General features: G+C 44.5%; 1 protein-coding gene across 1 annotated transcript in view; it reads right to left on the bottom strand.

Annotated features, from left to right (window-relative positions):
* Positions 1-889: 889 nt before the first annotated feature.
* Positions 890-24532, bottom strand: part of mdn1 (midasin AAA ATPase 1) — a 53914-nt gene continuing 30271 nt past the window's right edge. Inside the window, exons 56-102 of the mRNA XM_069514626.1 lie at positions 24256-24469; positions 23346-23586; positions 23135-23258; positions 22812-22976; positions 22475-22689; positions 22007-22394; positions 21520-21632; positions 20334-21000; positions 19951-20112; positions 19264-19543; positions 18939-19177; positions 18183-18278; positions 17859-17953; positions 17627-17751; positions 17238-17390; positions 16388-16497; positions 16172-16245; positions 15493-15676; positions 15228-15372; positions 14423-14569; positions 14201-14327; positions 13513-13618; positions 13298-13413; positions 12785-13192; positions 12479-12705; positions 12252-12389; positions 11240-11436; positions 10785-10946; positions 10523-10660; positions 10069-10204; positions 9399-9571; positions 9121-9252; positions 8872-9013; positions 7722-8020; positions 7476-7634; positions 6903-7004; positions 6615-6813; positions 6368-6529; positions 6088-6248; positions 5850-5939; positions 5206-5321; positions 4611-4785; positions 4337-4410; positions 4054-4168; positions 3159-3225; positions 2107-2249; positions 890-2010 (exon numbers count right to left, since the gene is read on the bottom strand). Coding sequence (XP_069370727.1) covers positions 1825-2010; positions 2107-2249; positions 3159-3225; positions 4054-4168; positions 4337-4410; positions 4611-4785; positions 5206-5321; positions 5850-5939; positions 6088-6248; positions 6368-6529; positions 6615-6813; positions 6903-7004; positions 7476-7634; positions 7722-8020; positions 8872-9013; positions 9121-9252; positions 9399-9571; positions 10069-10204; positions 10523-10660; positions 10785-10946; positions 11240-11436; positions 12252-12389; positions 12479-12705; positions 12785-13192; positions 13298-13413; positions 13513-13618; positions 14201-14327; positions 14423-14569; positions 15228-15372; positions 15493-15676; positions 16172-16245; positions 16388-16497; positions 17238-17390; positions 17627-17751; positions 17859-17953; positions 18183-18278; positions 18939-19177; positions 19264-19543; positions 19951-20112; positions 20334-21000; positions 21520-21632; positions 22007-22394; positions 22475-22689; positions 22812-22976; positions 23135-23258; positions 23346-23586; positions 24256-24469 — 8187 coding nt within the window. The 3' untranslated portion in view covers positions 890-1824. The remainder of the gene's footprint in view (positions 2011-2106; positions 2250-3158; positions 3226-4053; positions 4169-4336; positions 4411-4610; positions 4786-5205; positions 5322-5849; positions 5940-6087; positions 6249-6367; positions 6530-6614; positions 6814-6902; positions 7005-7475; positions 7635-7721; positions 8021-8871; positions 9014-9120; positions 9253-9398; positions 9572-10068; positions 10205-10522; positions 10661-10784; positions 10947-11239; positions 11437-12251; positions 12390-12478; positions 12706-12784; positions 13193-13297; positions 13414-13512; positions 13619-14200; positions 14328-14422; positions 14570-15227; positions 15373-15492; positions 15677-16171; positions 16246-16387; positions 16498-17237; positions 17391-17626; positions 17752-17858; positions 17954-18182; positions 18279-18938; positions 19178-19263; positions 19544-19950; positions 20113-20333; positions 21001-21519; positions 21633-22006; positions 22395-22474; positions 22690-22811; positions 22977-23134; positions 23259-23345; positions 23587-24255; positions 24470-24532) is intronic.

The following is a 24532-nucleotide window of genomic DNA, read 5'->3' as shown; positions in this document are numbered from 1 at the left end:
ACCCCAAACTGAGTCTGGTTCTGCTGGAGGTTTCTTCCAATTAATGAGGGTTGAGTGGTTGAATGAGTTGTGCTGCTCATGGTGGGAACTGTTGGATTTCACTGTTATTTGTAAGGTCTTGACCTTCTATGTAACGTGCCTTAATGTATATTGTGTCTTTTGGTGCTATACTACGGAAGCCCTAAATACGGAAGCCCTAAAGGGTCATACATACATACATTTTATTCCACCCGTTTTCCCGTGATAACGAGATAATTAATTCAAGATCTCGAGAAAACAAAACGTATTAAATCATTGCAGGAAACATCATTTAGTGTAGCAATGTCTGAGGAGCAGGAGAATACCGATCACCGCATCACATATCTCTTCAATCAAGGCCTGACACAGGCTGAAATAGCTTTATGCCTTGCTATAGATAATGTACACATTAGTGTGCGTCATCTGAGAAGACTACGGAGGCCGAGAACGGCCCTCGATTTTTTTTTTTTATTATCTCGTTATCTCGATATAACAAAGATCGTTTTCTCGTGATAACGAGATAATCCTTCCGTTTGAAAATTATCTTGTTATCACGAGAAAACGGGTGGAATAAAATGTATGTATGTATGACCCTTTAGGGCTTCCGTACTTTAGGGCTTCTGTACCCAGGCTTGCATGTCATATAAAATGTGTTCTTCAGGAGTCTCCAGGGTAATGATAATGTTACTGACTGTAACCGTGCACATTCAGATCTGTCTTACATTATAGCTTTTCTTTATGAGACAGAGAGTTTGTAATTTATCAACAGAACATTTTGTATCTACATGAGAAACCTGCTGCTCCTACGTCAGAATGTCTACTGTTGTTGTATGAGGAACAAAAATACAATGAGCACGAGCAGAGACAGAGCTGCTTTTTAAACTGTTTATTGTCAGGATCATTCGTGTCATGATTTAACAGATGGATGCTCTTAAATATGGCCAGAGTCTGCTGACACGTACGTTTATGCTACGAAACACAGAGGTGATGATAAACATTCCATCTACTCCTAACAGACACGGTGATGAGCTGTTCGTTCAGCAGTTGTTGAGACCAACGCGGCAGATATGTCGTCTTCAAACCACAAAAACTGGTTCATACTGGGGCATTTGTTTAAAACTGGCATCTGCGGAACCGCGGTTGTGCTTTAAAGTGTATGAGATTTGAGTTTCTATAAAAACCTGTGACAGAGCTGTGGCCGTGCCTCTGACCCATCAACCAGCAGCTGATCCAGCTGTGGAGAGAGATGCAACACCGTTCTCCTCCCCAAGGCACATTTTTGAGTTCCTCCGAGCGTCGGTCACGGCCGCGACAACATGCTACTGCAGGCCGTGACGTCCGTTTTCACAAAGCACAGCTCTGTACAGCTGCCGTGTTCACGCTTCACATGTATGGTTCGGATGATCTCTGCAGCACCGACTGTCACATCCACACAAACGGTTTGGAGGGGGATTGTACAAGGTGGACAGAGGTATTTACTGACTCTTCACTGAGGTGGTTCACACGCAATGAATTCACAAGTTTTTACTTCTATCATTTCATCGGAGACGTGCAAGTTAAAGCAATCCTCGTTACGTTACAAAAGAAACACGATTCTTCTGATGACAAAGATAAAACAGCAAAGGTTGCTATTAAACTCTACTAAAATCTACAGTAAAAATAAGAAAATAAAGGCACATGTACAGCGGTAAATCCGTCTTCTGGTTGGTTGTTTTACAGTTCTGACTGAGAAGCTTAGCAGCAGAGTGGTGCATTTTGGTGCAGTCGGACGCCGCACACTTCTCCCTTTGTGAGAAAGAGGGCTTCTCATTGGTCGGCTGCCGTGACGAGTTCAAACCACTGCCTGAGAGCGTCGCTCAACGTCTCTGGAAGGGCGTTGACGTCTCGCAGGATGACGTAGAAGGGGAAGGGGAACTCGTCCATGTAGGAGCGGATCTCTGGGAGTTCTCCCGGTCCTTTGAATATGGGGACCTTGATGTCGAGGATGGAGTCCTGCAGCGCAACACGGAAAAAAAAAAACGCAGCTTAGTTGCAGTTTGTGTACGGAGAGGTAAAATACAAGTGAAGCCGAATTTTTGCGTTTCTCACCCGTGAGTTGGGGTTGTCGAGCACCACGAAGATGACAAACACATTTGCGCCGCGAGCTGCTCGCACTGCTGCCGTCACCCGCTCCTTCCCCTCCAGGAAGAGCCCCCTGCCGTCAGAAACGATGACCAGCAGCTGGGCCGTGTCTGTGGAGGGAGGTCGGAGGTCGAAGGGAATGGTCAGGGGTATTTAAGTTAAATGAAACTACGCGCACTGATAATGAAGTTTTGTTTGCATGAGGCAACTTTTCCAAACTGTGATGTGATAAAGTACATGTACAGTCAAACCAGAAGTAGAACAGCATATATTCTTATTCATATCAGTGATGTCTACTGATATTTGAAAGAAATGGGCTTTTGAATAGTGGATGCAATGGAAGACTTTGAATTGAGTCAGCTTGAGTTCTGTTAATTCCTCTAGGAGCAGAACCACGATTTCCATTTCCCAGTCTAATTTCTATTTTTTAAATCAAGAAAGAATCTTTAAAAAAAGACGTTCATGTTCAAAATGTCGAAAGTACAAGTGAGCACTGACTTTAGTGGCATAGAGGGAAATGCATTGTGGGACTGAGCAGTGACATTGAATTGTTTTACGATGTTTTTTTGTCTGCAGGATGTTTTTAACATCATATGTCTTTTTATTGTGGCTCAGTTTCTTGTTGAGCTTCTTCATAATTCACATTTCTGTCTGGATCGCAGTGACATGAAAGGGAGACGCCCGCTCCCCCTGAGGTTTTGTGGCAGCTCCTTGTTTTCCCCTCAGAGCAGCCGTCTCTGGTGCTTCCTGTGTCTCTGTCACATGACAGGCTCCATGTACTCACACAGGTAGTTTCTGAGCATTGATCAAAATGTTTTGTTGCAAACTGATTCTGATATTTTGGCAACGAGACATTTGCATATTGTACAAAGCTGTGATCATTCTCAGCAAAGTAAGATTTAAAAACAGATTTCTGCTTAAACTTTGCTACTTCAATGACACACACATCTCAAACATCCCATAATACACAGCATCGGTTTACTGAGCTGGGACAGTCAGCACGTAGCGTGAGTCTTTACCTGAGTTTAAAGATCCTGGAATCTGCTGCCGAGCTGCGAGAAACATTTTGGTTGAAGTCTCCAAAAACTAAAGAGGAGAGAGAAGGATGGAGAGAGTGAGTCAGACGAGAGGAGCGGCACATACATGTAATCAGTCACGTCACATGTTTCAGTATAAGGTGCATGGTAAAAAGAACACCTGCATCAACTCATTTAGATTGAGAATAAGAAAATTATTCTTCAAATGTCTCATCCCACAAACAATTGTATCTTGCATAGCTACAACTGTTTCCTGTTTGAGTCAGCACTAGTGAATGCACCATCATTCTACACCAACGAGAAAAAAACCTGGATTTTTATAATTTCTTTAAACCAAATCACAATTTTGCTGCACAGCTGCGAGAGCTCGATTCATATCTTTATTTTTTTTATCTTTATCTCTCTTTTCTCTGTTGAAAGGTTTTGTTTTGGTAGTTTTTCTCTTTGTCCCTTTGTTTCCTGCAGTGTTGAGGTGGAAATACTCACGCTGACATGGCGATCGCTTATTTTGCTCAGAGTTTGTATTCTATCATAAAAAGGCGGACATGTTAACTTGTTTGAAAGCTTGATTTTCACCAGGGAAATTCAAACTTCTGTTTGAAACATCTCTACATGATATGCGGTGGATCTGTCTGCGTGGGAACACAGAGCACGTGTCTTATTAAGGCAAAAATCTAATCCTAAAGCTTTTGAAAAACAGGTGTAGTGATTCTTACAGATGTCAGGATTAAAACATGATTTGCTGTTTGAGGTGTAAAAGGTGGATTCTCATGGATCGTTCTGATTCGGTCGTTATGTTTAAAGACAAACAAGAGCAGCGACACTGGGTCAAAGTTAAGAACAGAAGATGGGCGACCCCCCCCCCCCCCCCACCCACCTGGGCTATTCTGGTCTTCTTCTGCCGGAACTGACACAGTCGGAGGATCCGAGCCCCTGACTCGTCGTTGAACTGCTGCTGGAAGGGGTGGAGCAGCTGCACCTGCTCGCCAAAGCTGAACACACAGACAGTTACGTGTTTATTTTACACACCAGACAAAACTGTGCATTCCAGTGCACCCCCGTTTCCCACTATGTTGTTCTTCTCTAGCATCAGTATCTCACTTTCTGTCATTACTGTGCAAATAAAGTAAAAAGAAGAATTAAGGAAAAACAGTCCTTACCTGCACACAGACACCTGTCCGACCTCCAGTAGAGTGAGAGCGTTGATGATCACCGACAGGGATTCAAACGCCAGCTGCAAACATAATAAACACACTCTGATTACTTATATTCAGTAAGATCCTATATAACAGATATTTCAGTGCAGAGAGTGAACGGACCTTTCCTCCTATACCAACACAAACCACATTGAACAGAGCTTCTATAATCAATCATTGATTTAGAATCTATATAACTGCTCTTATGAAGCCAGGATACATGACGGGGCTCTCTCACCTGTTTGGAGTGGTTGTCCACCATACTGGAGGAGTCATCCACAGCCAGACAGATGTGGTACTCCCTCTTACTGGGCTTGGTCCTCCTCAGCCAGATCTTGTCTTTGCGGAACTGACTGGCGATGTAGGGGATGACCTTCCTCATGTTCAGGCGCTTCCCTGTGCGGTAATCTCCTCTGTGAAGCGACAGGTCGACGCCACGGGTTAAACACAGAAGCTTACCAGGTTAGTAAGGTTTGTTTTTTTAGCTAAAAACTTGGAGTCTTTTTTGGTACTTGTTCCTGACTCTAGTCGAGTGTTAAGGGCGGAGGATGTGGGAGTATGGGCCGTACAAAAAGTATTGTATTGAATCATGAATTCATTTATAAGAATGTGTGAGCATGAGGAAAAAGAGTCTCTGGTCTGGTGAGAAAATCATTTTTGCTCTATCCCATAATGACAAAATGTTATGTTCTTATTTTGTGGTTATGGATATTGAGTACAGACCGATCAAATATATTCAGCAATCGTGAAGTGATCTTCATACGTTCTCAATCAATCTGCTAATCTTTACCCAGCAGCACTCATGTTGCATTATGTGTTGCGTTTGTACTGACTTGAGCTTGGCGGCCTGTGTGGGCTCCAGGATGAGGCGGAGCTGCTCGCACAGCTGCTGGGACAGAGCGGAGGTCAGAGTCTGGTACTGATGCCACATGGAAGCAGCTGCACTCTCCTGAAACACAGACAAGAGCAGGTCAGCCACGAGTTACAACCTGGGATTGGTACCACGATGACTTGACACTAATAACCCACAAGGACAGTGTGTGAAACCCCTTGTTCACTTCTAACTCATATAGTGAACAGCACATGTGTGGGATTTGACATGGCGACTGTTGTTCAGGTGGTAGAGCGGGTCGTCCACTGAGCAGAAGGTTGGCGCTCTGATCAAGTCTCCCCATCCCACACGTGCTTGTAATGTTTGTTTTTAGTTTTCTTAAAAACTAAATATGCGAATGAGATTCTGTTAAATTAATTTAAAGACTTTATAATGACACCCACACAAGATACAACATTGATGACTAAAAGTTTCTTGACCAACATACTTATACATCATACTGAGTTCTATTCTACATTGAATCTTAATGACAGACTTTACTGCAGTACGTGATGTTCTTGGTTTTTATATGTAATCCAGTATTTCTGTTGATTTACAACGAGTGGAAGAGGAGACATTAAATCAAACCTCCTGTCTCAGCCTCACCTCCTCCTGAGCTCCTGGGGCCAGCTTGTGCCAGGCCTCCAGCTGCAGCTCCATCTCCCTCCTCATCTCCTCTGGGTCTCTCTCTGCTTTCTGCAAACACAAACACAGAGACACGGATTTCAAGTTTGACTTTGATACCTTAAAAAAAACATTGATTTTTGGCCTGTGGCGAAACAAAAGCTCTGAGAATGTTTGTGTAGAAAGAAGAAGAAGAACAAAGCCGACAGTCTGTGTTTACCTGCATGGTGTCCATCAGCAGCTCAGGAACAGTGTGAATGGTGGATTCTGTGCTTCTCTCTGCCCGCTTCTCTTCTGCGAGCCGCTGTCGGTCCTTCCATCTCTCCTGGTCCTCATCCTCCTCTCCCTGCCTCTGCACCTCCATCTCTCCACTGTCTACACCTGCACGTCAATAAAAGGAGAGAGAAGTGAGATGGGGTTCAGCTTTCATTAAAAACCCTAGACAGAGTTCACTGCAACACAATGAGTTGCTAAAGCAGAAGAAGAAGATATGTCGAAACCTTTCTGGGAGGCCTTGGTTGAATCCAGCTGCTCAGGCTTCAGCTCCTGGACCTCAGCGGCCTGGAGGTCCTCGGTTTCCATGGCAACGTCCTCATCATTCTGATCCTCATCCTGGTCCTGCTGAGGCCCTGCAGCTTTCTGCTGGTCTGCGCTCGCCACATCTGGAAACACAACAGTCATTCATCCACCTAAATAACCTGATCTGAGGATCTCAGGGGGCATTTGTGTGCGCGTGTGATCACCGACCGTATGTCTGAGTGTCGTAGGCCGTCTCTCCCTGCTTGATGTGTTCGTACAGGTCAGACTCCTGCTGGGCGTCGCTCTGCCTGCTGTCTGCAGTTCTGTCCTTGCTGCTCTCCACCGTACGCAGGCGCTTGTTTATCCGTTCGTTGTAGTCGCCTGTCGATCGCTCGTTGTCCGCGTGACCAGGTTTTCTCTTGAAGCTCTGGAGCAGTAGATAAAAGAAAATATGTGATGAGATGGATCGAAAAACAAAGGCAGGTAGAATTGGAGCATGATCCCTGTGAGTCGTACCTGAGTCTTGCCCTGAGTCTGTGTCTGTGAAGCCATTCTAGCCGTTAGCTTTGACTCGTGACCATCTGCTTGGCTGGCATCAGCTGCCCCGCTCCCGTGTTCCTATAGAAGACAGAAAAAAATATATATTTTAGATTCAATCTCCTGTAAAGGGACAATTTGACAGAGGACGAAGACTTGATTCAGTCTTTAAGTGTGAATTGAGCCAAGTCTGCGCTGAGTCAATCAGTGAAGGAAACAGCTGAACTCATGACATGATCCCAACTTACGCTGATATCATGCAAACATAAGCAACAAACATTTCCCAGATTAGGACGGCTGCAGTTTTTCAGTCTGCACTGTTGTTTACCACTGACTGCAAAGCTTCAGGACATGATAAGAACGTCTCATCTGATCTTTTTCTATTTAATTGCACAGACTGTTTTTATTGATCAGAATTTGCATGAAATCGTCACAAGTTACATCACACAACTCTGTAGCCACATTAAAGTATTCTTCTTCTTCTCAATGTGAAACCTCTTCAGGCCTTATCCCGTGTCCCATGATGCAGCTCAGAGTGAGAGTGAAGTGTACCTCTTTAGCTTGGTCTCTCTCCGACGCCTCTCCTCCCAGCTCCACAGCTGTTTCACTCTGGACATTCTCCTCTCCAGTCTGACCGTCTCTGTCATGCTCCTTCCTCTCTGCGGACTCTGGCTGCTCCTCATCCTCACCCCCTCCCTCCTCCTCTTCATCCTGCACGCGTGACAAATCATCAGAGTGAAACAGAGGACAAAGGTATGTGTGTGGAGAGAAGGTGCAGAAGCTCCTTTGCGTACACACCTGTGGTTTGTTTTCTTTGTCGTTTCGAACAGCCTGATCTTCATCTCTTCCTGCCTCTTCTCCACTCTTCTCCTTCTCCTCCTCTTCATCTTGCTCAGCAGACTGCTCATCACATTCTGTTTTCTCTCCTTCTCCCTCCTCCTCTTCAGTCTTGGGCTCTTGCTCGTTCTCCTCTCCTGGTAGGTCTGTCTGGTCCTCCTGCACCCCCTCGGCTCCTTCCTCCTCTCCTCCATCTTTCTCTCCATCCTCCTTCTCATCCAGGTCCATGGCTTTTTCATCGATGTCAAATGGATTCTCCTCTGAAGATGGAAAATATGCAGGTCACGTTCAGCTCTTAACAAAAACTGTGACAGAAGCTTAAAGGTATTCTGTCACCCCTACTCTTACACGTTCTGTGTCTGTATAATTACCACAAGAAGCCTCTTTATATAGCAACATGTCTTCATTCTGGTAACTTCTCAAAGTTATGTGTTGCTGAAACAGTTAACGGAATAACTAATTGCCAGATCTGACAATTGTAAACAACAGCTATTATTATCATTATATTAACTGGTGCTGCTATCAAGAGTCAGAGTTTAATATGAAGGTTACACTGCTGCTCCTGCTCTCTCTCTTTTCTAAGGAGTTTTTTCTTTCCACTGTTACCAATGTAATTGCTCGTTGTGGGAACTGTTGGGTTCTCTATAATTTTGTATGGTCTCAACCTTACTATTTTGAGTGCCTTGAGATGTGTGTTATAATTCGGCACCATGCAAATTTAATTAAAAATTAAAGTTTAGATTTAAAAATTGTTTAAAAAAAATTAGGGCTAGGCTTTGGTGTTTTTCTATGACTTCCTGTAGATGACATTACACTGAATGTATTTAAACTGTATTTTAACCAAAAAGAATATTATAATTTCTTAGCTTGTATTGTTAAAAATGTTCTATCTTTCATTACAGGGAGTTATATAAGCTCAAATTCAAACTACAACAAAGATAGGTGTGCAGAAGTTCTGAATACTCTCTGAGGCCATTTTGTCAAAATAGAAATGCTTGTTAATCGGCTTCATTCCCTTCACGCAGCCGCCTCTCACATCACTGTCCTGGTTCAACTGCGTGTTCACTAAGTTAAAAAAAGCTGCATCTCTAAGTTCAGCAGCAGGTCTCACCGTCACACTCGCCCTCTCCATTGTCTCCAGGCTCTTCATCCTGGTCCAGATTGAGATCCTCGGGGAGATCCATGGGCTCAGGCTCAGGTCTCTTGTCCTGCTGACCGTGGTACGGATCCACTTCATTCTCATCAAACTCCCTCTGAAAAACAGCAACAGCACAGATCAGATCAGATACAGCACAACCACAGAAATAAGAGGAGATCAGTGTATGCAGGGAGGAGTACCCATGAACTATGAATGAATTACCTCATCTCCTTGCTCGTGGATCTTTTCTTTCGCCTCCTCATCCATCTGTTCTTCTTTATCCTGGTTTTTCTTGTCTTTGTTTGGCTCCGCAGCGTCCAAGTTGTCATCTTTGGCAACCAGCTCGGATTCACCCTGACAGAATCCAATGTTGACAGGAAATAAGGCCACACCAGCAATCAAACCTCACAGTTTTTTTAATCTTGATAAATTTAAAAAACAGCTAATGCAATACTTAGTGGAGACTTTAACGATGCATGCTAAATGGTGTTTTATATTACCTGGTCCATTCCCTGGCCAGACTCTTCCTCCTGGTCACTTCCCTCTTCCTCCTCATCATCCTCATCATCACCCCACATCCTCTCATCCAAAGTGTCAGTCTGGCCTTCACCCAGGTCCCCCATCTTTTTGTCCAGCTCCTCCTGGTCCTCTTTATCCGAGTCTTCGTCTTCACCTGAGAATGATGAATGGAAGAAGGTTCTTATCAGCAGTGATCTTGGAAGAGCCGTTTTTACTTTCTGAAAGGTTCTAGGTTCTGGTCCCCCAGCACCAGATGATAAATTAGGGGTTAATTCCTGGTGATCTTATAAAAAACAAGCCTTCTGAGCCTATTGAGCTTACACAGCAACAAAGAATTTTCCAACGGTAGGAAGGACGTAAGAAGTTTAAGAGAAGCCCTTCCTTCGTATTCTACCTGCGGCTTTAACACAAACTTAATTAGCTGAGACTTAATTAATGCTTTTGATTCACTTTTTGCCAAAGATGGTGCATTTAATCAGCAGCGGGTTTAGTAGTGTCAGGTCACATGAGCTCCTCAAAAATGTGGCTACATGTTCCCAGGTTTGAGGAACACACTGAAGTTTGAGAGAACGAATCAGGATCGAGACAAAATAAGGACTAGAGACGAAACCAAGAAATGGAACAAAAACAAAAAGGAGTGGGCCAAATCACCTGGTTCATTCTCGTCCCCATCATGCATCTGGCCATCAAAGTCCTCTGACATTTCAATAGCGTTGTCTTCAGCCTTGATATTCTCTTTATCCTGTTGTTCTTCCTTCTCCTGGCCCTCCTGAAAGGTGTCCTCCACCTGGAAGAAGAAGAAGAGAAATGTTCGTCACACTAAAAATCTTTAGAGATTCAGCTGTTACTTGACTTACTAAAAGATTTATTCAAGGTCTTTAAGGATTCAGGGTTATTTTGCTGGATTTCCGCTGGCTTTCAGGCTTTCTGTTTGGACAATACAATTTGTCACATTTGTTTCACATTCTCCAGCAGCCAGGGAAGTTCATTCAAATCTCATTGTTTGGAACAACCACAGTTTTGAGGCTGTCACATGCAACTGAGAGCTCCGGAATAAAGCTAGTTAAGGGTGATATAAAATATTCGTAGAAATTCCTTTCATCACCTGCTCTTCATTCTCAATCTTGTCACTGACGTCTTTGTTGCCCTCTCCCTCTCCTATGCCACCGCCCTCGTAGTCGTGGAACTCTGTGGCACCTTCTCCGTCTCCACCGGCCATCAGCTCCTGGGGTAGGCAGAAACCCTAAGGAGGAGGAGAAACAGTTTAATCACTGCTTCCAGCTGAACGTAATCACTTAATAATGCCTGCACAACTTATTTAAGAACTATTTTACAGTTAAACCGAGAAAGGTTTTGTGCGTCTGTACCTTCTGGGCGAGCTCGGTGAAGATGCTGGCCAGTACAGACAGCAGTTTGCCTGTGCTCCTGTGTGCTCCCATGGACACAGCCAGGTAGTATCGCACCAGGTCGGAGTAAATCCCCAGCAGAGGCTCCAGACGCACCAACATGCTGCACGCCCTGTTCACCTCCTGCAAACACGCAAACACAATGGCCACAAGAGACACATTAAAAACAGAGCAACACGGATACTGATATTGCTAAACAATACTCATAATGTATAATACATGGCAGAACAATCTGGAGTAGTGTCAATTGTCAACATTATCGGCCTCGAAAAGACGTTATTGTCATTTTATGCTACACCTGAGTAAATCCTCTCGTCTTTGAGTCAGAGAATCGACTAATCAGAGGACTACAATGTCACTACAGCGGTCCGGATAAGTTGTTTTCCAGATATTCTATGTGCAGCTGTGGTTTATACCTGGAGCTGTGGTGGTTGACAGGCGTCTCTGTGGGCTCTCAGCGTGCCGAGCAGCTTCTCCAGTCTGTCGTTAGCGGCTCCCACACACAGAGTCTCCACCTCTGCTTCTAGCTCCTCCTCCATGAGACGGGCCAGGTGACCGGGCTTCAGCAGGTCCTCCACAGGCTCCTCCTCCTCCTCCTCCTTTTCAGCTCCGTCTGAAACATTGAATAACATTGTATAGTTGAGGACAACCATAACTGCTGCCAGTGCCTTATAAAAACATGATCAAGACAGCTTCAAAGAAAGGTTTGGTGCTTTGCATGTTTTCCTTTATACTATTAAAGGCTTGGTCATATTTCATTGACTTCAGTTCAACGTAAAATGAAAATTCACTTATAATCTACTCACCACTATGCCGATGGAGGGGTGTGTGAAGTGATTGAGTCCACATAACACTTTTGGAGTCTCAGGGGTAAACGTTGCGTTGCAGTTAAGGCGAACTCTTCTTCAAACATAGGCTGTTTACCCCTGAGACTCCTGAAGTGTTTTGTGGACTCAAACACTTCACCCACCTCATATCCCCTATCAGCATAGTGGAGAACTATCCCTTTGTCATTCCACTTTATTGAGTGTAGACTTAAATTCATCGATTCAAAATGAAATCTAAAAAACAATAAAATGTCTGAATAAAAAAAGATGTCTGAATATTTAATCCTTAATTAATTTACATCAGGCTGAGAGTTGGGTATTATTACCGCTGCAGTGTTTTCACACATCCACAACAAGACATTTATTATTATGGAATCTATCCAGCATCTTAAAAAAAATGAGTCCGTTCAGCTCTGGAGTTCAAAAGAAGACAAGGAAGACACAGCATTCTACTAGACTGACATACCTACTGATATAAAGTAATAGGGTATATTGCAGAGAGAATCAATTTTGTTTAATATTCGATGACTGCGTCTAGTTTAGTTTATTGTGATTTTGACTTTGCAGTCAGCACTGCCTGAATCCTCTGCATCCTCCTCACCTCTCTGGTCATCTCCAGGCTGCTCTTTTTGTTGCTCTCTCTCCCTTCTCTTCACAAGTGTCTGGACAGCGCACAGCACCGCGTTGATGTTCGTCTCCAGCTCAGCGGAGAAGTCCGTACTGAAGGCAGACTGGTGATCTGAACAAGGGGAGGAGGAGAGTGAGTCTGTGTCTGTCAGTGACCCCTGAGGGAATGATCGCATCAGGGTGACTGGTCAGGGAACCCACCTGGGTGCTGGTGTCCCAGGGAGAGCAGCTGAGTCTTCCAGGTGGTGAACTCGGTGATGTTAGCCTCCACCTGTGCTCTGACATACTGCAGGCTCTGGGTGATGGCCGGCTGACTCTCTGCGCTCCCGACGCACGTGGCCGGGATGAAGAGCCGCTCCACGCTGGGCATCTGAGCCGCTACAGCCCCCAGCTGGTCAAAGCTTGAACAGCACCTTACAAAATGGTCCCTGTGGAAAAATAGCAGCGTTATCAGGACTGTACATTAGATTAAAAAAAAAAAAAGAACCTTGTGCGACTGTGTTTTACCATGTGTGAAGCACTCTCTCAGAGTTCTGCTGGGCCACAGTGTCCAGCTCCACCTTCAGGCTTTCGCTCTGCCTCAACATTTCGGTCACGTGCTGGTGTAGCTGGCACCACGTGGCATCTCCCCTCCTCATCAGACAGCCGGGAGGCTGGCGGTGCACAGCCAGCGGGGACGGGCACCTCAGGGTGTGCTGCCTGCAGCTGCTGGTCTCCTCTTCCTGCTGAAGGTCCTCAGGGCAGCACTGTAGCAGCCAGGCCAGCTGCTGCAGGAGCGTGGTGCACTGGGCAGCCAGCGCCTGGCCTCTGCTGACCCAGCCCTGGAGAGAGGCCTGGGGCGGGATGGTACAGCCTTGGTCCTTACTGTGGCTCTGGAGGTGGGTCTTAATGTCCTGTATGCTGAAAGTCAGCCTCCTAGAGGTGGTAGGATCAAACAAGACAATAGGTTGGTAAATAAACAGTTGTTTAAGGTAAAGTTAAAGTCATTTAGGAAATCTGATCCCGTGCCCGCTCACTGACCTGAGATGGACCCACTGCTCTGTGAGTGTGGCCAGACGTCGTCTCTGTCTGAGGAGCAGCTTGAACATGTGAGAGGAGAAGCCTCTACAGCGCTCAATGTTTCCCAGACCCAGCTCCTACAACCAAACAATAACACACACTTCAGGATAAATACACACAACACACAAGCAACACTAAAATGTAGATCATCGTACAAAGAGTACGCTGTGTCTTACCTTTGCAGGCAGCTGAAGAGCAGTCAGCATGACCGTTTTCCGGGCCCATGAACGATAGAAGTACTTCTGACATCCATCCCACGCTGCCAACAGCTCTGTGAACAACCTGCAACATCAAGAATGAAGTTGGTTCAGAGGGAGTACACGGTATAGAGCTGTCCTCTACTTACGAGGACTTATAAAGAAATAAAACTACGATTAATAATACCCGACCAAAAAATGATGAGGTGTAAGAAAATGAAACAGAAACAAGTATTTTTTGCCAGCAAATGTAAATAACTATTTACAGTCTGTTAATATGAACATTAGCCACGATGTGCTTCTTGTTCATCTTGAATTAAATTAAAGGTTGGATACTGAGGGATTACGGTAAATGGACTATATTTATATGATGGTTGTCCAGTCTCATCAACCACTCAAAGTACTTTAAAGTACAAGTTAGATTCACACACACATTCATACAGCGCTTCTATACACAGTACTTTTTCTATCACACACCATTCACACAATGTCAGTAGAGCCCGGGGCCATTTTGGATTCAGTATCGTGCACACTTCAAGATTCAGATAGGGATCGACTGGGGATTGAACCACTGACCCTTCTGGTTAGTTGACGACCCGCTCTAACTACTCAGTGTGTGTCTGTGTGTGTGTGTGTGTGTGTGTGTGTGTGAACAGGATCTATTTACATGTTCTCAGCCTGCCCCTGATTGCTGGCAGCAGAAAGAGCAGTGCTCATCTCCAGCGGCTGCATACAGAACATTTTCTCTGGGTCGGCTGTCCTGTTCCATATCAGGCCTTTACGGTACGAGAGACCTGGGACAAAGGGCACAGACAGACAGGTTGTGTTGTGTTGTTTCTTTTGAGTCAGAATATTATGTGACATGTATGCGTCAGAGAGAGAAACTCACCGATATCTGAAAGCATCTTGAACAGGTCGGACAGCGCCCTCTGCTTCTGTTGAAGGATGTGCTTGACCTCAGACTTCTGTTTCTCCTTCTCTGCTGACATGTTGATGGTGAGGCTTTGCAAGTCTCGCAGGTTGCTGATGACCTCACCTGGAAAAAAGATAAGAAGTCTGAAAGTTATAAACCCTCCTTGTGGCCCCTTGTACTAGAGTCCTGCACTGAGAAAAAAAAAATTCATATTATGTTACGCTGAGGAAACACATTGAGAGCTGCAGGACGGGAAGGACATAACCCATTTGATGTGAGTGGCTGTGTGTTTAAGATATGAGTTTAATCCATGTTTAATTATGGATGATGGGTCAGGTCGCTGGTCATATGTTAGCTGGTCTAGATTTGACTTGGATATAATAGTGGGTAATGGAGTTTTGCAGGTTGGCAAACACGAACCTGTGCTGCACTCTAAACCTTGTACCAACAAATTCATGAGAGCACCATGCGGAGCTGTCTTGTAATCACAGTCATGTCTACATTTATTTCCAACATCTTGAACACATATCCGTCCCCATACACTATGTTCTCTTACAATTCAGTTTACCTGGTGCATTGCGTTCTCCTACATATGCGCACAAAATATCAAGACTGCTGAGACGTGCTCATCAAAACAATGTTCCACAGCAACTCCAGTGGTCAAAAACTCCATTAAATCCTTTTACAATCCAAAGTCTTCATCCTTTCAGCAGCAGGACTAGTCACTTGTATTCCCCTCTTTTTGACGTGAAACGTTTATTGTTTCTGAGTGTGTTTCTACCTGTGAAGGTGTCCAGGTCTTCAGACAGCTCAGGTACTGGGTTTTTCTTCACATACTGGTTACATATTTTCTTCATCTTCCTGGTAAGAACAGGCAGACGTCCCTGTAGAGATGAAGCTTCCACTCCTTCCTCTGGCTCCTCATCCTGAAATACACAATTTATCTCTGGTCTTTTATTCAAAACAAAATAATATGAAATAAAAACAGTGGCTTTTTAATTTGTGATAGTGAGATAAACAACTCTGTGTCCTGTTGAGACTTGTACCTGCAGATCTCTGCCCTTCCCAGGCAGGTTGCTCTTCAGAGCCTTGTGAACTCGATGGATGGGTGTCTCCTCAGGGTTGGTGTCTACACTGTCTAAGTTTGCGCTGCTTCCCTGTTCCACCAGAGCAGGAACACTTGGACCACTCAGAGCCGCCTCAAACTTCTTGACAAACTTGAAGAGGGTCCTGCGGGAAACAATATGAGCAGAATGTAACAGCCTGTGTTGATGAAGCAGACGTCCAACTTGTAGTGTCAACAGCAATGGACGTCAATGGATGGAGAGAAAAGAGCCTTACAGAGAAGTTTAACTCTGGGATTAAACCTGGGACATAATTAACTTAATCCCTTCACTTTAAACTAGACTGGGAAGTGAAATACATCAGTGGGCAAGTGGAAGTTTAAATATTCAACAAAATGTCAGTTTTGCAGATAAAAAGTGGACTGTTGGATGTTGACTGACCTGATCTGAGACAATGTCATATTATTATTTAGAAAATAATGTGCGGTCAGTTACAGGACATTTAAAGAAAATATTACTGTTCCAGCGCCCACTAGAGGTGGGATGTTCCAAAGAGGATCCAAAGACTAAATATGTTCATAAAACCTTGAACTAATTTTGAATTTTGAAAGTATGAAAGTAAATCAGATTATATCCAGATAATATCTTTGTTATATCTCACCGGTGTGTCTTATCCACTGACACTTTGATGGACCAGAAGCTGACATCGTTCCACTTGGAGATCTTGACAAAGTCCTGAAAGCAACAATGACAGTGGAACTTCTTAATATCCATATATTCAAAGATATATTTAAAAAGGCATTAATCTGACGTGCAGGGACAAGGTGTCAAATAACCAGTAGGTCATGAACGAGGACACTAATAAACATTTATGTACCTTGAGCTCCTTCTCGATGGGCTGCCTGAGTTGACTGACTTTGGTCTGGATGCAGTCAGAGAACTGACCGTAGTATTTATGCAGGTTCCACAGCAGACTGGCCAAAGACTCTGTGAAACAGGAAGCAGTTAACACGCCATTTACAACACTTTGCTCTTCTGGATTATTCATCTTAAGTAATACTTCAGTCACTGAGGGTGTATGTGAACATCTGCGCTGCTTTGCTTTAAACCCGTTGGCTGTTGTTGCATAAGGTTTATCTACTAACATTTCACAACAAAAGCTCTGTTAAGAAATGAAAGGTATTTTGTATCTACTGAAACTACAGAGAGCTTTTAATTTGAAAAGGTTAGAGAAAGTGAGGAGTTTGTAGTAACGGATACAAAATATTTTACAGGGCAAAAGGAGCGGATCAAAATAAAGCTTTATACTAAAATATGATAAATTACACTCATCAAATCCTTTCTCTTATACAAAGTACACATCTGTTACACTCTGCAGTTCAGGTGAATAACAGCCCCAGTCACTATTTGAGGAAATTCAACATCGACTCTGAGCAGGACTGTTACTCTCAGATATTTTTTGAATATATATTTTGATCTGATAATTTAAAAAACATCATAAAATTATGACATATGCACTCGGTCTCCACTTAAATTAAAGATGAGGGTCCCTGTCATGATGCAGTGATCAGTTAATCGAAAGAAACTTTGGATTTTGTTTCACCGTCCATGTAGAGGGGAGGATTGATCATGGTGATTGATAACTCGTATGTGGGACATATGAATACTGTATTAAGTCGGACTTGTATGGTATAAGTCTCGTGTAGGACAGAGTAATGATGGCTGACCTTGTCCAGGATGGTTGGGGACCAGAAGGAGGTGGCAGTGGAAGCTGAGCAGCATGGTCAGACGGGTGTGGAACTCTCCCAGGGTGGAGCCCTCCATGAAGGCCTGGAGAGTGGAGGACACCGAGGACAAGGAGAGGCGCTCCACCTCCTCATCTGAGAAGAGAGTGGCAAGAGGCAGGGTTGGTATTCTGAACGGTCAGTTAAATCTTTTTCTTGTACACTCTTGACCAGGACTGTTTATAGTTGTGAACTGATTACTATTATTCCTACTGCAAGGACATTCAATATATTTTTTAAACTTGAATGCATATCATGTGGAAAGTTAATTGCTTTATCAACTATATTAAAAAAAAAATGTAATATAAAATTTGTAGAAATTAAGTAAGTACCTGTATTGGCCTCGTTCCTCTGTTCCTCCAGATACCTCTCTACTAGCTGGTATATAGAGAACCAGTGCTTGATTGATTTCTCAGTGTGCCGCTTCATTGCGTTGTCCAGACTGCTCGACCAACAACTACCAAACAAAAATGACAGGACACATTTACATTATAAACAAGCAGTTTGAATCTCTCTCTACAATAACATAGTAAACTGTCAGGATTGAATCCTTCTGTGACTCACTTGAGCTCCAATTTGCGCCACTGGATAATGAGCTGGGTGACTGGTTCCAGTTCTTTCCTCAGAGAGACTGAGCGGCTGGCGTTATTCTCCCAGTCCTGAGGACAGCAGCAGAGAACAGAGGTGACGACAAGAAGCACAGAGCTCTCCTCTGAATAACAGACTAACATCTCAGAAGCTGTAACTCGCAGATTTTTAGTTGTCTACATGTTGGCAATTAAAATTACCACTGACATCATTTCTAAATGTATCAACACTACCTGCAACTCTAAAGTGCATTAACGTTAAAATGCATGTCCTGTGAGGCATCTTGCGGACCGAGCTCACCTGCGCTTTACTGAGCAGAATCTCCAGACCGTTGAGGAACTTGGCGAGTGGACTGGCCAGACTGAAAGCCATGATCCTCTCCACCACCACAGTGAGCTGAAAAACAACACACACAAGCACAGGATTACTTTTTACAGCCCAAAGTTTACTAACTCATCGAAAGAATCTGTATGACAATCACAGTTGTATGTAAAGCACAAGGTTAAGTACAGACAACAGAAATGGTCAATTCTAGCATTTACAGTCACTTTTACGGTGTAACTGTAGATCCCATGGCTTTTTTTACCACTTCTCTCTATGTAAAGTTAAATTAAAATGGTCAGTTAGCAGACGTGGACACTAATACAGTTTTTCCCACCAGTGAATTCTGTTCTGTTATATTTTCTACAGATTCTAAAGACACTGCAGCATTAACTAAAAGAGATGAGAGCAAATTACTCCAGATCAAATGTCAATCAAACTTTTAGGTTCATATGGTATTCAAATATTGAAGAAAAAAAACGTTTTTTAGAAACAAATAATTTAAAAATATAGACTAAATATTTAAAATGTCAATTTTAGTTTTCCAGTTGTCTGACAGATCAGTGCATTTTTTTTAAATCAATGCAAAAATCTTGTAAAAACAATACTGCTGTAAAACAATAGTGACCTTGTGCAGTCAGATGTATTCGAAATTAACAAACCAACACATGCACATCAAGAATTGAATCCCTTCTCGCTCACACGTGTGAACCTGCATGTAAAACGCGAACTGACCTGTACGAGCGCCGGGTGTTCGGGCCAGTCGTCCAGTCTCTGCTTCACTGCCACACTCAGCTGCTCGAGAACAGGGAGACAGTGGCAGGCCTCGCTCATGTTGGGCTGCTGATAAAAGTCATAGGGTCCGCCTGAGGTGACACACAGACCATCAGGACCCCCTGAACCCTGCACCGTGTTCTGGAGGAGGGCAGAGAGCAGCAGCTCACTTCCTGTCAACTGCTGGTCCAGTTCAGCATCTGAGGGAACCAGGGGAAGCCATGAACCAGTTTTCCATTTACATGACTGCATTTCTGCTGTACTGCTAGCAAACAAAGATACTGACCAATCAGATGATAGAAGCGTGACATCAAAGGGGCAGCGATCTGGTAGGAGGAGACCAGAGCTTTGATGGATTCTTTGCTGCGATTGGCTGTTACTGTGCCCTGATACCACAGTGATCGGGCGTATCCCAGACACAGCTGCTGGTGAAGCTGGACCACCATGTTCATGGCAGGCCGAGACAGGGAGCCGCTCTCCATTGACTCCTCCTGGTCTTTCTCCTCCTCAATCTCGGAGTCCGCTGGAGCCTCCAGGCTTGGCTGGGATATGATGTCTGCAAAATCCTGATGAAGAGCGTGGACACAAAGAATGAGCATGCCGTGTTTTGATGCTCACTTTTCTCTCACGAGTGAGTTAAGCCCGAGCTTTGCACTCCAGATGAGCCATTGTATCACAAAGTGAAACATTTTGTGTTTGTGCCAAATGTTTCAGAGATATCACCTTCACAAGTCAAAAGTGTGCTTTGTAAGGTCACTGAGACCTTTGACCACCGAAATCTAATCAGTTCATCCTTGATTCCAAGTGAATATTTGTGATTTTGAAGAATGAGATATGAGATATCATGCTCACGAGAATGAGATGGACAATACAGACGTACATACGAAAACGTATACCCTCCGCACAAACGACAGCCATTGGCTGATCTCCACACATACTGAGTCAGGACAGGTGTGAGCAGTTCTGTCAATACCTTGTTGAACTGTGGGAACTGGCGTCTGAAGTCCCTCTCCTCCTGCTCCTCCTCAGTCAGTCCTGAGCCGTGCAGTCGAGAGCGGTTGCGGTACAGACTGGCCTCCAGCTGCTCTCTCTCTCTCTTCAGTCTCTCCTGCTCGTCCCACTCGTTCACCACGGCCTGAATAGCATCATGTTAGTCAGCACAGCAGCATAAGGAGTATCTGTCCAGCTCGGAATGACGATGACAAATATTTCACACAAAAAAACGTGCAGAATATAAACTTATTTAGATTCTATAAAAATGGTAACATATGACATTTATTATAACTACATTGCAAACAGGTAAAACAGTGAGAAATAAGGGAGACAGATGTTCGACACAAAACTCAAGGCTCTGACCTGACAGATGTGTCTGAAGAGGCTGTGTGCCTCGGAGCTGAACTCTCCTGTGGACAGGGTATGGCAATGCACGAGCAGCAGAGCATTCAGAAGCAGCGTGGAGGACTTGGGGACCACATGCTCAGGGTCCTGTTGGGGCAGGAGCTTCACCAGGCAGCGCAGTACGTCCATACAAGTCGTGGAGCAGAGGAAGTCTGCCCGGGCCAGGTAAGATGGAAGACTGGAGGACAGGGAGGGGAAGGCCAGCAGGCAGGACACCAGCTTGTGCAGACCTGGCACAGGCGTGAGCGAGGCAGCCAACTGGGAGGCCACCAGCCTCATGCCGTGCCGGAGCTGGAGGATGCCGGTCCGCACTGGCCCGACCACGTCAGGGTACAGGGGGTATTCCTCGGGCAGCCTCTGGGAGAATCGCTGCTGGGAGTTCTGCCACACAGCCTCCTCCTTCAGCAGACTCTGAACAAACGACCTGGATTTGGAGGAGCCCTGCAGGGCCTTGAGCAGGTGAGACAGCAGGTCCTCGACTCTGGATGCCTGGCCGATGCTGCAGAGGTAGTGCTGGAGCTCCTGGAAGAGTCGACCATACTGAGGCTCATGAGGGCGACAGGCCTGTTTCCTGGAGAGCTCAGCTATCTGCTCCTTCACCTGCTGCATACGGATCCACAAGTACCTGCAACCAGTAGGGGATTTATTAATTAGAAGGGGGGGGCGGCCCGGCACACACACCACACCACAATCACATAGGTGACATTTCACGTTATATAATTTCATCCAGGTATCTTCATTAATTTAAATCTCATGCAGCGGAATGTTTATTAAGTTTCCAATAAACTTACCAATGAACATTAACATAGAAACATAGAAAACAACAAAACCTTATATATCCAGTTTAAGTCAGTTGTCATATCTGCCATTGTAATGAAACGTATATGATGTATACGTACAAATTACTGCTGATTGATTTTGATGCAGATTTTTTGTTGATTCTTAATGGTTCTCATTTGTGCTTAGATAGAAGATAGAAATAAATAGGTTATCCCCTTATAGCCTCTATGACACTGACAACAACCACAGGTCAGTAAGTGTAGAGTAAGTGGTTCTTAAAAGATATCTGTTTCTCAAGAACTGTACAATTTAGAATCACTACATATTGAAGTTCACAGGGTGAGGATGTGGGGCTGGCTCTGACCTGATCCGAGGATGCTGGAAGCCATCAGTGGTGCTGCTCTCCTCCAGCTCTGCTCCAGTCATCAGCTGAGATGACAGACTACGACCTCTCCACTCCTCCTGCAGCAGAGCCAGCTGCAAGAAAACGATGGAAGCATCAGTTTAAAGTATTTCCAGGATTGACCACTAATTATCTACCACTAACCACCATTTCCAGTATAAAAAGGTAAAAGTATTTCAAAGATTTGCATCAAATCCAGTATGCGTCAGAACACACAAGAGACTTTTTATTCATCACATTTCTTTGAATATCACAGTATATTTGAGATTCTGCTGTCAAATTAAATTATACTGTATCAGCTAATGCCATGTTGATCAAGGTAGTGGATTATGATCAAATGAATCACACGTAAATAATAATACTCATGGCTCAAAGGGAGTCAAAGGCAATAAACGGTAGTTTTTACAGACAACGGGATAATAAGCACTAAAACCAGTCGGCTGCTGACCTCTTGCTGAGCGTAGTTGAGTTTGTAGGCCCTCTTCACAGCTGGATCAAAGATGGTTTGTGGTGTCCACACTTTAATCTGCAACAGGCCCATGTTGACCCAGAACACTCCAGAGCGGGCCAGGGAGTTGGAGCCTTGGACTTTGCTTTGGACGTACTGCTGCAGGCAGGTGATGCAGGACTCCACCAGGCTGTCGGGGAGCAGATTTGGGGGAAGGAAGTCTCTGAAGACTGTTTGGATCTCCTGGGCAGCTATCAGAGGGTCAGCATCCTCCACCAGGCTCTCGCAGCTCTCCATGTAGCCCTCCTGCAGACTGGGAGGCAGCAGGTCTGCCATGCTCTGAAGCTGCCGACGCAGGACCACGCCCTGCAGTCTGAAGTCTGTGCCCCTGAACAGATGTGGTGGTGATTAAAAAACGTTTTTTAAGAGAACTGACAGGACTAGGAATATACATTTCTTCTGATCTACCTGAACTCAGCGAGTGCAGGGATGGCCATGTTGTCCCACAACACTGCAGACACATCCTGCAGCTGCTGGATCCTCTCCTTCCACTCCCCCAGGGTGACATGGGAGAGGGAGAGCAGGACGGCTGCCGACGGCTCCCAACGATCTCTGGTCTCACTGCTCATGAGCACTCCCAGCATGCAATGCGACCACACTGCTTTACTTAACAAGGCTGGACCCTAAAAACAACATGGACAGTCTTCAGTAAAATGTATCACCACCAGCTGGAAAATCTGTTCCCTCTGAGAAACAGCAGCGGACTGAACACCCCTGTTAGAATTCACTGTTAAAAGACCACTACCATATTATCTGCTCCATGGGGCAGCTTTGGAGCTGGCTGGGTCTCAGGATTAAGTGGGTCCCATTTCAACCAGCGGTCTGGGTCGGAGGTCACGTAGCTGGTCCACAAGGCAGCCAGAGCCTCTGACAAGAGGTCACACCACACAAACTGCAGCTCCTCAGCGGGCTGGAGGGGAAACAAATCATTAGCACTGTTGATTAAGTTTGCAGGTCCAAACGAGAGTTTCATATTTTTTGCGTGTTTTCAGGCATTTTGTGTTTATTTAATGATAGGATCCCAGGTTCGTTTCAAGAATCTGTTTCAAAAATGCTTATTCCACTGACCCTGTCACTGCTGAGCAGGAACCAGAGGGGCTGCAGCTGACTGACATTCATCGGTGTGGACTGGAGGCAGTAACGAAGATGCCTGGAGAGTTCCCGCCGTATGTTGTCTTCTGCCTCCTGATCACTGCAGAATCAACAGCAAGAGTTAATGAAACTGCCAACTGTCCGTCTCCATAAATGTTGGGTTGTTAGGTGGGAGGAAGATTTTTACCCAGGAGATAGAGCCAGGTGCAGCAGGTCAGTGCTGAGTCGCAGCTGGTTGAGCACAGCCAGTTCTTCCATCAGGGGCCAGAGCTGGGCTCTGCGGCTGAGCTGCTGCAGCTCCTTTCTGGCCAACTGGACTCCGACCACTGCGTCCTCCTCCTCAGAGATGGAGCGGAACTCTAAGAGACCCCTGGAGGTCATCTGAGACTGCTGCTGCTCGACACTGGACAACAACCTCTCCAACACTCCTGGTGTGATGGAAACATGTCAAGGATTTTTTTCAGTTAAATAACCAAATACAACTTGATATTAAAAATCAGAGCTAAAAGTTTGGTGCTCCATTAGCATCTGAAACAAAAATGTGCGAGTGTGAGAAGAATCATGCAACATAATCAATATTTCTTTCCTATTTTAATATTTTTATTGCCAAGAGTATTTTTGGTTCAACCTCTGTACTGTCCTTCAACTGTACAAGGAAAGATTTGTTTACATTTACACAAGTTTACATTACATGAGTTTTGAAATCATTGTTTAAATATATGACAGATATTTAACTAGTTTTAACACTAGTTTTTTAAAATAATTGCTAAAAACATAATTATAGTAAAGCCTTTAAATATTTTTTGAATTTTAACTAGTTTTTATGGATGTTTGCTTTTAAAATGTTCTCTTATTGAATCAATAAATGCAATCTGAATCTTGTTTTCTCACTCTTTTTTGTATGGTTTTGCTCTGAGTTTTTTTCCTCCGAATGTATTTTGTAAAGTACTTTCTAACTTTTTTAGAAAACAGCTATGGAAATAAAACTTTTATTATTGTAAAGTAAAGAGGGTAGAGCAGCTGTAGAGATATTTCATGCTGAAACAACTGACTACTTTTCTCGGGGGTAGAAAGATCTTTCTGTAACACAAGCTCACCAGACTTCTGAGGATCCAGCTGGTTGTTTGCCAGCAGAACAAGGCCCCAGGCTTCCAGCAGACTCTCTTTAATGTCCAGTTTGAGCGCAGCACCCTGAAGTCGGAGCAGATCGTGTCTCCAAGGCCCAGTGATGCCATCCAGCCTCAGATCACTCACATCTAAAGCTTTACTCAGGAGCCGCAGCAGAGACGCACACTTACCCACTGACTCCAGCTGAAGAAGATGATACGGTTTATGAAGTAAACAGATACATAAATACACATAAACACAGATAAT

The sequence above is a fragment of the Paralichthys olivaceus genome, chromosome 19, assembly GCF_024713975.1.
Source record: "Paralichthys olivaceus isolate ysfri-2021 chromosome 19, ASM2471397v2, whole genome shotgun sequence".
NCBI lineage: Eukaryota > Metazoa > Chordata > Actinopteri > Pleuronectiformes > Paralichthyidae > Paralichthys > Paralichthys olivaceus.
Note: the sequence above shows the minus strand (reverse complement) of the source record. Positions and strands in the feature narration are given on the sequence as shown.